Source organism: Patagioenas fasciata, chromosome 2 (assembly GCF_037038585.1).
Source record: "Patagioenas fasciata isolate bPatFas1 chromosome 2, bPatFas1.hap1, whole genome shotgun sequence".
NCBI lineage: Eukaryota > Metazoa > Chordata > Aves > Columbiformes > Columbidae > Patagioenas > Patagioenas fasciata.
In genome coordinates, this window is record NC_092521.1 from 163,041,235 (window position 1) to 163,055,506 (window position 14,272).

At 45.5% G+C, this 14,272-nt stretch overlaps 1 protein-coding gene across 2 annotated transcripts in view; it reads left to right on the forward strand.

Moving 5' to 3' along the window:
• ACVR2B (activin A receptor type 2B) overlaps positions 1–14,272 on the forward strand; it is a 110,152-nt gene that overhangs the window by 40,367 nt on the left and 55,513 nt on the right. The window contains exon 1 of one of the 2 annotated variants that reach the window (XM_071805340.1): positions 2,595–2,773. The exons of the other annotated variant lie outside the window; for it this stretch is intronic. Within the exon in view, the coding sequence (XP_071661441.1) occupies positions 2,689–2,773 (85 nt within the window). The 5' untranslated portion in view covers positions 2,595–2,688. Of the gene's footprint in view, positions 1–2,594; positions 2,774–14,272 lie in introns of those variants that run through there. 2 annotated transcript variants of the gene reach the window in all.

A 14,272-nucleotide genomic window follows, 5' to 3' on the forward strand; every position in this document is an offset into this window, starting at 1 on the left:
ATTCAAATGCTATAGCTGCATTATATTGCTGGGTATTTTTTTTTCCTTCTGTAATCGAATAGTCTCAATGCAGAAACGGCACTCTATTTATTTGAACTGTTTAGAGGAAAATTAATTGGGCTGTTTTTATGATTGGTCTTTTGTGTCACCGTCTTATTTTTCACTATCTGATTTATGTATGTAGCTGGAGTAAGAGGACTGAAAAAAAATATCTGCCTCATTTGAATTGCTGATATTTCTTTTATAGGGGTTTAGGTTGGGATTTTGTAGTTTCTGCTTTAAGAGTAGGAGACACAGAGCTTGTGCAGGACAACCTGAAATATGATGGGGTTTTTTTGTGCTGTTGGGATATCAGGGCTGCTTTGGTCTCCCATGATGAAATGTAAGATGCTGCACAATCAAGGGTTGCTCCAAAGACAGAGGGGGACTTCTTTTTCATTTTTCAATTCTTCAGGTGACTTTGGTGGTGAATTTTGAGCAACAAAGGTTGGTAAAGCCCTTCCTTACACCCAAGTGAATGTCGTGACCCCCAAGTCCTGACTGAAACGCAGACGTGGAGGGCTGGCTTTTCCCTTTTCCAGTGCGGACAATTTGTTCTGCTGGGTGGTGTTTGCTCACCCAGGTCAGCCAGGCAGTTTCCAAGTGATAGTTTGGGAAGTCTGTGAAGAAGTGGACATGGGAGGACAACCTTCAGTACCAGGTTTGAAGCCTTCTCCTGAGCTGGGCTTGCTCTCCGGAGCGGGCACTGTGCGTGGAGGTGGGAGGTTTCTAGTGATGCTGCTCTGGTTGTTCGAGCAAACCCAGATTTCGGGTGGGAGTTTGGTAGCTGGCAATTAGTGAGTGCCCAGCCACGTGTGTGTTCTTGATTTGCTTGCAATGCCAAGAAAACAAGGTGGCTTGAACCCCAGGAAGGAGACACAGGGCTGATGTCTGTGCCTGTGCTAAGGAGTGGGTGACTCCTCAAACCTGGCTGCACCTGCCTTATCCTCTTGTCCCCCTTTAATTTTGACTTAGCAGAGGAGTTAAAGCAGTTCAAGAAGGAGAGGGAACTGCTGGAGAGAGTCCAGTGCAGAGCAATGAAGATGATGGAGTGGAGCATCTCCAGTGTGAGGAAAGGCTGAGGGAGCTGGGGCTCTTGAGCTTGGAGAAGAGGAGACTGAGGGGTGACCTCATTCATGGTGATCAATATGGAAAGGGTGAGTGTCAGGAGGATGGAGCCAGGCTCTTCTCAGTGACAACCAATGATAGGACAAGGGGCAATGGGTACAAACTGGAACACAGGAGGTTTCACTTAAATATGAGAAGAAACTTCTTCACGGTGGGGGTAACAGAGCCTGGCCCAGGCTGCCCAGGGAGGTTGTGGAGTCTCCTTCTCTGCAGACATTCAAACCCGCCTGGACACCTTCCTGTGGAACCTCAGCTGGGTGTTCCTGCTCCGGCGGGGGGACTGGACTGGATGAGCTTTTGAGGTCCCTTCCAATCCCTGACATTCTGTGATTCTGTGATAAAGTATTTTACTTTGTTTTGTCCGTAGTGAGCAGCTTTGGTTTGATGTAATCCATTTAAAGTGTTGAAAGTTGTGTGTGGTTTTAGTTTTGTTGGTTTTGGTTTTTTCTTTTTTTCTTTGCCATTGCCATATAGATTATTTGAAGCAGTTAATTATCGAAAACTTGTGCTCCTATCCCTTCACTCTCCTTGCGTGAAAGTCTGTAAAGACTTGAGCTGGGCTGCAAAGGGACCAGCCACCCCCCAGCACCGCCACGATGCTGAACCATGTCGGGAGGTCACCGGAGGAGCCTTTCTGACAGCAAGACCGTGCTATCCAGGGAAATACTGTTATCTCCATGATAAAATGTTGTTTATGTTTTTTTTGGCAATCCCTTTGCAGTCCCAACTACTGGAGAAGTTAAACGGTCCAGCCTTGAGGGTTTGGAGCGGCACTTGGAGCGCTGCTCACTGTGACCTCCCTCTCCTTAGTGGCCTTTCGCTCGTTTGTGGCAGCAGAGCTTGTTGATAGGGAAGTGCTGTCCTCTAATAAATGAGAGATAATGGATAAGGACATGTTAATACTGGAAGGTGCCGCTTGAGAAACAAACACCAAAAGCACTTTGGGGGCTGCTGGTGGTGTTTTCCTTCCCGTGCGGACTTTGGTGCACTCCTGGGCTGCCTGGTTCATGGACAGTGTAAGGGTTGTTAGAAGTTGCTGTTAGCTCTGGGAATAACATCTGCTTTGGCTAATTATGGTACAATACCTCTCCATTTTACACTGTTTTTTCTTCTTTTTTTAAAAGAAATATATATGTGTTAAGTATGTTTTCTAGTTAAAACATCTTCTGGCATGATATACGTTTTTTTCTCTAAGCACCCAATGCTCATAGTTAGCAAAGGGAATCCCTTGTGATGATGCCACATACCCAAGTTTTACAACCCCAGAAGGGGGATTTACATCTCCTGGTGCAGCTGAGAAGGTCACGCGTCAACGGAGAGAGACCGATCGAAACTGCACGGCTTGTTTGAACTATGAGGTACAAAGTACGAGACTTCATGCTTTAACTCTTCTCTCTGCCGAGTCAGAAAAATAGGGGGATGAGAAGATAAGCTTGTTCCCATTAAAAAAGAAAAAACTATATTGGTTTTATAGCCATACTTGAGGGCCACTTTTGTTTCGTCCCATTGATCAGAGGAAGGATGAAGGAGTCATCAGAGCTTTGGGCACATGGAAAAACCCAGGCTGATCCCCTGCTCTCTAGCAGGCTTTTCCTTGCGGTCCTTGGTAAGTCGCTTTGCCTTTTGGTGTCCCAACTCCCCATCTGTAAGCAGAGAAAACACTTTCCAGCTGTGCTGGAAGACTGCAAATAGTATATCAGTATTTGCAGGGTGCTCAAATTAAAGTGGAGGTTTTGTATGTGCATGCTGAAATTGTTTCCTGGTTATGTGTACAAGAAATCTCTGTTGTGATAAACCCACATGTGTATAAGTTACTTATTTTATTAGGTGACCAAGTTGCATGAGTTTGGGTTGGGTTGAAGGACTACCACATCATGACAAGTACATTCAGTATGCAAAGAACAAAATGCATAATCCATGACTCTTTGTTGTTGCTACTGTTCTATACTTCTTTCGTTTACTTATACATTGAAATTATGGAGAGGGTTTTGCAGGGTTATTTCAGGAGCAAAACACCGTAAGTGACCTGGATGTCTGTAGTCACTGGAGAGAATGGGTTGCAAGCATTTCACTATTTGAAAGTGTGGATGTATGAGATTGTAGAGAGTTGTGTTTTTGAGACATGCAAAGCAGCGTATTTGAATGCACAGTGTAATTAGCAGTATAATTAGCCTTCTAATTAGTGAAAGCCTTGATTCTGACATCCAAAATAATGTACTGGTGGTTGAGCAGAATACATGTGGCTGTGATGGGGTTGCACGGTGTCCCATATAACTGCACCAAGAGCTGGTGGTCCAGGGTGCTGTGGCTGAGCTGCCGCAGGGATCCCAATGAAATCTGTAGGGCAGGGCTGCTGCGGGGATGCTATTAGCAGAATGATGTAGGCACACTGCCATGGAGAAAGAGGTTAAATCACTGTGGCCTAATGCAGATTGGCACTAAACTTTGCCAAATTAAATGTTCTACCTTTCCTCTGTCAGAGGTTGCATTAACCGGTGGTGTAATTAAGAAAAAAACAGTAATTTTACTCTGAGAGAGAGTTGAGAGGGGTCTTGTACCTTGAGTTGCAAGAGCGAATAACGTGGATGTCTGTCAAATTCAAGTGCTCCTACTAACAGGTTTTTTTCCCAAAAATGAGTCAGTAGGGAAAATTAATTTTAGTGCCAAGCAGAAGTTCCTGCTGCAAAGTACCATGGCCTAAAGAAGTGGAGAAGATGGAGTATGCTTAAAAGGAAAGGTAAAAACGCTCTTTTTGTTAGTGGGGTGTCAATGGTAATTGGCTGTTTGGTTGCTCACTGCGGAGCAGCACTTTTGCTGTATCAAGTGGGCACAAGTTCAGACTGTCTCTTTTTGTTATTTGTTTTTATAAACTATAACATAAAAACCCCACCGATTTTAGGCAGTTGAGCCATTTAAACTAGATATTTGTGTTGCTTGTTTCTTTGGCTCTGCATAATCTCTGGTGAGACCGTATCTGGAATATTGTGTCCAGTTGTGGCCCCTCAGTTCCAGAAGGACGGGGAACTGCTGGAGAGAGTCCAGTGTGGAGCAACGAAGATGCTGAAGGGAGTGGAGCATCTCCTGTGTGAGGAAAGGCTGAGGGAGCTGGGGCTCTGGAGCTGGAGAAGAGGAGACTGAGGGGTGACCTCATTCATGGTGATCAATATGGAAAGGGTGAGTGTCAGGAGGATGGAACCAGGCTCTTCTCGGTGACAACCAATGATAGGACAAGGGGCAATGGGTTCAAACTGAAACACAGGAGGTTCCACTTAAATCTGAGAAGAAACTTCTTCATGGTGAGGGTGCCAGAGCCTGGCCCAGGCTGCCCAGGGAGGCTGTGGAGTCTCCTTCTCTGCAGACATTCAAACCCGCCTGGACACCTTCCTGTGGAACCTCAGCTGGGTGTTCCTGCTCCATGGGGGGATTGCACTGGATGAGCTTTCCAGGTCCCTTCCAATCCCTGACATTTTGTGATTCTGTGATCATTCATTTGCACCAGTGAAGTCTACTGGTCTGGAGAGGGCAAGAGACCCACAGGAGCAATTGTGCTGATGTGGTGACCCAGACCTCCACTTAGCTTTATGTTTCTCCTGGTGATGCTATTTTCTGTTTTTTTGAAAGCTCCTTTCTGCTGTAGCTGTTCAGTATTATCTCAACAAACTGCAAAACCGAGCACCTTGGCTGACTTTGCACTGCTGGGAGGAAGTGGTTTGGGTTTTGTGTTGGGATGAGCTGTTGAGTACCCGATCCTGTCTCTGCCTGGTGAGAAAACAGAGCTGCCCCATTGCAACTGATACTTTCCGTTGTGGAAATAACACGAGTGTGTGCATGGGGGTATGGAGGAGAAGAACATCCATTTTCTTGGGCTAGAGGACCAGTGTCAGGGGAAGAAACCCCATTTTCTTGGACTGGAGGAGCCCTACAAGGAGTAGAGAACCTGCTCCATGAAGATGGTCTTGGCAGCAGTGCTAGCCTTTGCATCTTTCCAAGATGACCCAAGTGCTGTCATGGTTGTTCAGATATCATGAAAAATCCTCTGTTTAATGGCACGGTCCTGCTGGTTTCAGCATCAACCTGAGCTCTGCCAGGAACAGCCCCTGTGGGTGTTGTTGGACTTGACAGATTGAAGGTGCTCGTTCAATTAATGCTGCATCATGGTTCGCTTTCAGGAATGCAGGAGGTGTCAGCAGTTTTGTTTACGAGCCTCGGTGTTTAAGTCATTCCTGACAAAAGGAAGTTTAAACGCTTGCATTGATTCCTGGCTCCGCAGTGCAAAATATCCGCACGTGGCAAAGACGGGGAGATTTTTCAAAGCAGCCTAAAGGATTTAAAGTGCTTTTAACATCTCAAGCACTGAGCTCCCAGGCCTTGGACCACTGCTTTTAAGCATCTGTAAGTCACAAATAGATTTAGAAGATAAAAAGCTGGAGGCTATTAGTTATCTCAGCGCATACTTTAGTTATTATTTCTTTTGAGGAGAGCACGCTTACTAAATTTACCCTTTGTAATGCTGAGAGATTGATATACAGAGATTTAGCCTTTATAAAAAGCATGTTTGGTTTTGTAAAGAATATTATGGCTTAGAAGCAAGATTTCTGGTTTCATAAGTCTCCTCCCTGTCACTGAATAAACTATCCCAAAACATAGTCCTTAACAATTTAATATGTGATACATGTAGGAAACTAAGATGCTTTTTAGTTTTCAAGTAAAAGCTGGGAAATAGTGGGAGGGGGTTTGTGTGATTTTGGTTTGGTGTTGTTTGTTTGCTTGCTTAGAAAACACCAGTTTTTAACAAAATTGGTTCATTTTTCCCACTTTTTAAATGGAGTTAAAATGTTCCACGTTCTAATGTTTCCTTGGAATTTTTTTTGAAGGGCTTATTTTGTCTTTGTTGAAAAAAAATTGGAATATTGTCTATCAGGAAGTCCCAGTGTTTTGGGGGGGGAAAATGCAGAAAGAAAAAAAAGGAAAAGAATTTAAATTTGAAACAATTTACATGTCAGATATATTGGAGTTAATTGGATTTTGTGTCGTGTTCATCTGCAGTGGATCTACCAAAATAGCCTAGATGATTGCCCTGCTCCATCTGGTTATTATCTTGCTTCTTGTAACATCTTTGTGCCGCGCTGTTGTGGCCGGTCGTGGCTGAGAAAAAGCCTGCTGGAGATTCCTGAAGATCTGCTCTGTTACACGTTACCAACTTGTCAGGGACTCGCTTGACAAACTGAAAATTAGCCAAATGCTTTTCCAAGCCAAAAGTATCCTGAGCTGATGTCTATGCATCATCCCGAAGAGGTCTTTTTAGTTCCTTAAGGTGACCGACTTCAAATACTCCTCAGATTATTAATAGTGCCCTAATAAACCTGGAGAGCAATCCTATAAATTTCTACATGTTCGTGGGTCAAACAGTGAAGTCAATATTAATTAATAGTCAAATGCAGTTTTTTATTTCATGTAATCAGCCTCCTGACAGCCTGAGCGGTCTTGGAGGTTAGTTACGCTCGGAGAGTGGGAGCAATGCCAGAGCATCCCATCCTCCGTTGTTATAAAATAGCAAATAATCCCGAGCTGCTGCATGTCATAACTGCAGATTTAATATATCACCTGAAATGCTTCGTGGCCTTTAATGAAGGATGGTGGAAGCATTTTCTGGTGGACCTCATGGTGTTTTCTCCTTGCCCTCCTTACCAGCTCTTGGCGCAGAAGCTTTGCAAAGCAGCGCAGCAAAGCAAACAAAGGAAAAAGCTGGTTGGCTTTATTATGAGAACAGGAGAAGAGGGCAAAGACCCAGATGTTGGGGTGACCTTGGGTGGTTGGTGGCTTCATGGTGGCAGCTCCAAGGCGGAAAGTTGCAGAGGGAAAGGAAGGACATGTGGGGAATCTCCACACTCGTAGCACAGATGGAAAAGGAGAGGAGCTCCAGAGGGAGGGAAGAGGATGCCCCCAAGGGGAGCTGTAGTATAAACTGAATGACTTCAAAATTGTTTAATGTGCACTACTGGGAATATTTAAAGGATTAAAATTCTCTTTTTGAAGGAGAGTTGTGTTTGTGTACCGGGATTGTCAGATTACTCTGCTCAAAAGCAAGTCCATTTATTTGAAAGAGTGATTTATAGATTATTCTACCTTTCAGTAGCTGATCTGCAGCTCCTGGAAATTCTTTATAAACTCTTCTTCTTTGCCTGGCCAGTGGTTGGCATGTCACCAAGATTTGTCTGTGGTTTAGGGACACCTTTGGTGGACAAGGAGGGGTGAGGCCTAAAACTTATTGCTGGATATTTGATGATATAAAGCCCATCCTGTCCAGAAGTTCTGCCTTCATTTTCATGATAGCTTGAAGCTGCAACATGCCTCAAATGCAACTCTTCATCCTCTAAAAAAGGCTTGAGGAAGAAAGAGGAGGAGGGAGAAAAAAAAAGACAATATATTCTAGGCAGATGCACAGATTCCTCTTGCTGAGGATATTGGACAGCATGAAGATGGATGCTTCATCCAGGTATTTGTATTTTCTCTCCAATCCGTTATTAGAGTGAATTAGGTTACCTTTTGGCTACCATCTCCAAGTCATTTATGTGGGATATGTCACTTTATTAATTATATTCCTATATAACCTTATGGGGTGTATGCCAAACGTTCCCCAGCCTGAGGAGGATTCATGTATGATGGAGCCCGGCTGGATCCACAGCACTCATCTCCAAACTTGCACCATGCTTCATTCTTGGGAAAGAAAAATAAAGTTTGCAGAAATTTGTGGCCGGTTAACCCAGGCAATACTTCATTTTTGTGGAAGATAAAAGATTTGTGGCCAGTGAAAGGTTTACTATTGAATTTTTAAAACACTGCTTATGTACACATGCATGCATAAATACAATGCGTGAATATAGAATAAACGTATATTCACTGCCAGTGCTACTGGTGATACATTAGTGTTTTAATTCGATTTAAATACATTTGCCTGGCATCCTATTGCGGCTGGAGTTGTGGTCTCCAGGTCGCAGTGTCCTCGGTGAATTCCCTCATCGTAGGGCAGCCATGTGGTGGCCCTGCAGGGTAGAGCCAAGTGTGCTGCCATTCAGGGAGACCTGGGCAGGCTGGAGGACTGAGCAGAGGAGAACCTGATGAAGTTTAATAAGGGAAGGTGGAGAGTCCTGCACCTGGGGAGGAACAACCCCAGGCACTGGTACAGGTCAGGGGTTGACGTCCTGGAAAGCAGCTCTGCAGAGAAGGACTTGGGAGTTCTGGTTGACAGCAGGTTGACCGTGAGTCAACAATGTGCTCAAGGAGGCAGATGGTATCCTGAGGTACCTTAAAAAGAGTGTGGCCATCAGGTCGATGGAGGTTGTTACTCACCATCTACTCTGCCCTGGTGAGGCCACATCTGCAGTTCTTTGTCCAGTTCTGGGCTCCACAGTTTAAGAAGGACAAGGAATTACTTGAGGGAGTTTGGTGGTGGGCTATGAAGATGATGAGGGGTCTGGAGCATCTTTCTTATGAGAGACTGAGAGAGCTGGGTCTGCTCAGCCTGGAGAAGAGAAGCTGACAGGGAATCCGATCAGTGCTTATAAATATTTCAAGGGTGGGTGTCAAGAGGATGGACCAGACTCTGTTCAGTGGTGCCCAACAACAGGATGAGGGGCAGCGGGCACAAACTGAAACACAGGAGGCTCCATCTGAATATGAGGAGAAACTTCTTTCCTTTGAGGTGCCAGAGCCTGGACCAGGCTGCCCAGAGAGGTTGTGGAGTCTCCTTCTCTGGAGACATTCAAACCCACCTGGACACCTTCCTGTGTGATCTGCTCTGGTGACCCTGCTTTAGCAGGTGGCTTGGACTGGATGATCTCCAGAGGTCCCTTTCAATCCCAACCAGCCTGTGATTCTGTGTTGATGTTTCTCAAGCAAAACTTGGTTTTCCGTTCTTTTTTACTTTTGAATCCAATCTGTTCATTCAAAGAAAATTAACTTTTGATTGAAGGCTTCCCATGTCCCAGTTTTGTCCCCCATTCAGTAGAGCACATCTTGTGATTATACTTTAGACCCATCATATATTTACATATTTTGTCCTAATGTCATGGCTAAGGCCTTTGCTGAAAGATATATGGAGTGAAGCACATTGCGTGAATGCTCTTGGAATCTGGGTTTTTAGTAACATTAACCAGATGTTAGGCAGCCATTTTTTGGGGGATGTATAATACAGTTGGAGGGAAGGAGTAGCTCTTTCTATGAAGCTCTGCTTTTGTGGTGCTTCAGGACACAGTTGTCCATCATCCACATTCCTATATCGAGATGCAGATGAAAATAAATGCTCCTGCTTTTAACCATTTTTCAACAAAATTGTTTAAATCCTTTCTTGGGGTTCCCTTCCACGAGCTTTCTCATCCCAAGGAGATGTCTTGTCTGCCCGCTCTGCTTTGCTCAGCATCTTGACCTCGGCACCATCTTGGCTGATGAAGTTTTCAAAAGTGACGTGTGTTTCTACAACTATCCCAAGAAAAGGCTGCTGGGTTGAAAGAGTTGTGCTTCTGTTGTCACCTTGGCTGGGCGTTTTCTCCCGTCTGGACTATTTGGGGTTTTGGGGTGCAAACCCCAGCTGCCAGATGGATCTACAGAAGGGATTCCCCTATGAGTTAGCCCTCCAGCAACCTGTTCAACAAACCTCTGGCCGATGGGCCATCCCAGCACTGGTGCAATCCTGCATGCTTGTACAGTCGCTGCCTTTTTTGGCATATTTTTCTCTTTTTTTTTTAGTAGCATTTTGGCTTCATCTCTGGCTAGAATGGATTTTGTGTATTTGAGGGGATAAACTGAGAAGCTCCACTTGAAGGTACCTTGTTGACAGCCTCTCCTTTGCAGTGGGAGTGCTTTGTCTTTCTGGCCATGTGTGTTTTTTAGCCATGGCAGCCCAGTTTTGAGTGCATATTGTCGAGCATGTCGCAAGGCTTTTTGGTCGGCAAAGCACATGTGCACACAGCACTGAATTGCCCAGCATTACAGTCGGTTTTCTTCTAATGCCAGTGACATCAAAACAATTTAGCTGCGTCCCTTCTTTCTACGTGGGTGCAAAAGCAGGATAAATAACTGGAGATGGATTCGTTTGGGAGACGGGCTTTTTGGGGGAGGTTTTTTTCTTCTGTTCCATGGTGATGAAAACTGGCCTTGGCTTCAGTGGGGATGAAGATGTGTGGATTTAGATTTGGCTGCAATCTGCTACGTTGTCTTCTAATGAGAAATTTGTATGCCTCCTCTCCCTCATAGCATTTTCTTTTTCCTCCATTTCTGTTCAAGTATGTGCCTTCCACAAAGCCCAGCAGCTTGAGCATCTTTTAGTCTCAGCTTAAGCACATGCTTACACAGCACCATAACTGAGGTGTTCCATAACTAAACCAAATGACTCGCGTTGTGCAGACAGAGTTATTTTGGATTAGATTATCGCAATTAGCTGGTATTGTTTTTCACTGATACCGCTTTGGCTGAACTTGAGCTTTTCTTGCCATAGGTACATCAGCCAGGGATTGGGTGGCAGCAGTGCCAGGGAAATCGCTACATCACATATTTAAATAGCTGCTTTTTGAAGTAATTCCTTTTTGTGAAGTAGATTTGAGTGGATGGAGGTTGATGAACACCTGCTGCTGGCTTTGTCTAACTCCAAGGATCATTTTTTTGATGGGGGAGACAAAAAAGCAGATACCTGAGTTGGTTTAACTGGTGGAGTGTTGGTGTTGTGTGGGAGTGAGGGACACAGTGGCCAGGGTGCCCGCCTTGGCTGCGCTTTATTCTCCAGGATGGGAAAGAAGTTGTAGATCATAACCATAAATTAAAACAAAACAAAACACAAAATCTTCATCATCTTAACATCTTGGCAGATCCGAGCCTTCTGAGCCTTAGAGCTGGTTTTCCAAAGGGTATCAGACCCCTTGAGTGCTTGTTGGTTTTAGGTGATATCTGCCCAGGCACATCCAAGTTTGCAAGCAGGTGTTGGAGTTCCATCCTCTGTCTTGATGCCTTTTTTTTTTTACCCGAGTGCTGAGAGGCTTTGGGTGCCCTGCTGAGACACCCAAACAGGTCCCTCCTGTGTTTGCAGGGAAGCTTGAGTGTGTGTACTGAGATAGGGTTTAATGCGAATGCATCCTCCATCAAAATCCATATTAAATGGATTCGTGTGGCTGAGCGATGGAGAGAGTCTTGGCCTACTTTGAAGCGAGAGAAAGGGAATGTGTAAGGGAAGCAGGAGCTGGAGTTGCTAGGGAAACACGAGCAGGGATGCTCGCAGGGCTCTCACCTGATCCCTGCCTCAGCAGCTCTGCCGCGCAGGTTCCCTTTCATACAAGTGTCATGTAGCCTCCTGGGTGAATTCACGGTCACAAAAATCTGCTTAAATTGTCCACTGTGGGAGTATTTCTCCCCTGAGGCTCAAGGGGCAGCAGCGGTGCCCACCAGATGGGGGACACGTAGTCAGCCCCTGGGCTGCTCCGGGGATGCTCTGCCCATCGGCATTGCTGCCAGCACTTGAGGGTTGCACTGAAGAATGAGGCAAATAGAGGTTTTCTTTTTCTGGGATCACTTTTGGGGAATTGACAGCTTGGCCTTGCTAGGAATAAACACAGCAGGTTAGGTGGTTTCTCCATTCATGCCTGTATTGCAGGACATGGGGACAATGCTGGACCCATCGGGGTTGTCCCCATTTTCATTGCTCTTAAAATTGTCATTTCCATTTATCCCTCTGGACTACAAATCCTGAAGTACTTTGCTATGTGAGTAATTTGTACCGGGCCATGTACCTAGTGCTCAGCACACTCCATACCAGGAAAGATGACTTTCATCGAATTTATGATTATGCAGGTATTTTCTTTCCTGCAAATGTTTTATTTATTGCAATGGTTATTGATAGCTGCACTTACCGATTCTGTTGAGGCAAAACAACCTTCTACAACAACTGCTTATTTTTTTTGTTTTGGATCATGTGAAATAAAAATCAATCCTGGCAAAAATTTGAATATCTGGATTCCTCTTGGCTTCCCCCCTTGTAAGATTTAATAGTATCTTGTAAATATTTTCATCAGCTGCTCCTTTGTTGTTTAATTGAGCACAGATGAATCTTGAATGAATGGGTTTTGTATGACTGTGGGATTTTTTTTTTCATGTTTGAGCAGCGATCCGTTCAGCTTAAGCGGTGGGCACTTTGAGGAATGGATGTGGGACTGTTTGTAGTGTGGTTATTTTCTTGAATTTAGAGTTAAACAGTTGTGGAGGAAAGCGATTGAAACTTTCCTGTGCTGGCTGATTCCTTGGGAAGCAGCCTGTACTGTGCAGGAATTGGAAGCAGCTGGCTTTGCTTTATAATTAATCAGGGGAACGATTATCTTGTGATAATCTTGCCCCCTTCATCTCCCATTGCATAAGTAAACACAACTTCAGCTTGTCTAAATTGAGTTTTGCCTTTCCACCTTTTGCTACCAGAGGTGAAAATTCAGCCATGCCATGATGAGCTGCCCCCTCCAGCAGCTCTGCCCGGCTTCTTGTCCCCCAGAGCAGCCACAGAGCCCAGTGCCACCTTACTCTGTCCCCAAGTTGGTCAAGTGGGGACCACACTTCACAGCCAAATAACTGCGTGAGGAGCAGTTGTACGTGGATGCTGCGACTGAAAGGCTGAGGAAGCTGGGTCTCTTTAGCTTGGAGGAGAGGAAACTGAGGGGTGACCTCATTAATGTTTATAAATATATAAAGGGTGAGTGTCAGGAGGATGGAGCCAGGCTCTTCTCGGTGACAACCAATGACAGGACAAGGGGTAATGGGTTCAAACTGGAACACAAAAGGTTCCACTTAAATCTGAGAAGAAACTTCTTCCTGGTGAGTGTGGCAGAGCCTGGCCCAGGCTGCCCAGGGAGGTTGTGGAGTCTCCTTCTCTGCAGACATTCAAACCCGCCCGGACACCTTCCTGTGGAACCTCAGCTGGGTGTTCCTGCTCCATGGGGGGATTGCACTGGATGAGCTTTCCAGGTCCCTTCCAACCCCTGACATTCTGTGGTTCTGTGACTACACTCCAGTAACTGTTTTGTTTTGTTTTATTTATTTTGTTTTATGAAGCACGTCTGGCTAGAGGCTGCTGCTTTGGGCTTCAAAAAGAAGAAAGGGACCAATTAAAAAAACGAAAGGGACCTGCTATGGGGTGAACGTGGGGCTGTGCTGCGGTGCTGTGCAGTCAGCATCTCGAATTTGGTAGGGTGCTGCTGGGTGAGATGAGCTCAGATTAGCTGAACTCGTGTCCTTAAGAGCCTTGGTTACATCCGAACTCGCTACGGGCTTGAGAGGCGGTTGGCACGCACACAGCAAAAGCCTCAAATCCCTTTTGGCCAGCTCACCCGAGTGCTGCCGGGGGGCGGACGTTGCCAATTCTGCAAATCCCAGCACCCCAGGTCGGGGCTTTGCCTTTGCAGGCTGCTTTCAGGTCCTGTTTAAAAGGAAGGAGATAGCACGTTTGAATAGCAGACTCTGCATTCATCTCCGGTTTTATTCCTTACCCTTTTCCTGCAATATCTTCCCTCTGGGAAGGTGAAACCACGAGCTGGAAGGAGCTGGCTCCTTGCTTGTCAGCGGCGCCGGCGTGGCCCGTTTGCTTGCCCGGAGGTGGGGGATGCTCAGTGCCAGCTCCTGGTCAAAATACATTTAGTTTCTAAATTAAGACAGGGATTCTGCAGAAACATTTGGCATAGGTGAGTTGGAAAAAGATTTTAAGGGTAAGCAGGTTATTTATGCTCTTGCTTTGCGTGTCCAGCCTGTGTTTGCGCTAAGCCATTTATTTTACAGAGAAGGACCTCTGCAATAAATACTCCTCTGTCAGTCAGCAGCAAGCACAGGATGGGTGTAGGGCACAGTGTCCAGCTTAGATGGAGGAGGGGGTTTAAATAGGATACAACCCCTTCCCAAGGCCTGTATCCTGCACCGTACAGCAATTGAGAGGGAGTAGCGGGCTGGTGGTGCAGAGACGAATGGTCCTGCCTTAGGTTAGAGGTTAGAGTATCCACGTGTATACGGTGTCCCCAGCCTCCTCCATCCTTGGGCATCTCAATTTTTAAACACTGAGAAGATTTTTAGGCTCCTTGGGCTGTGG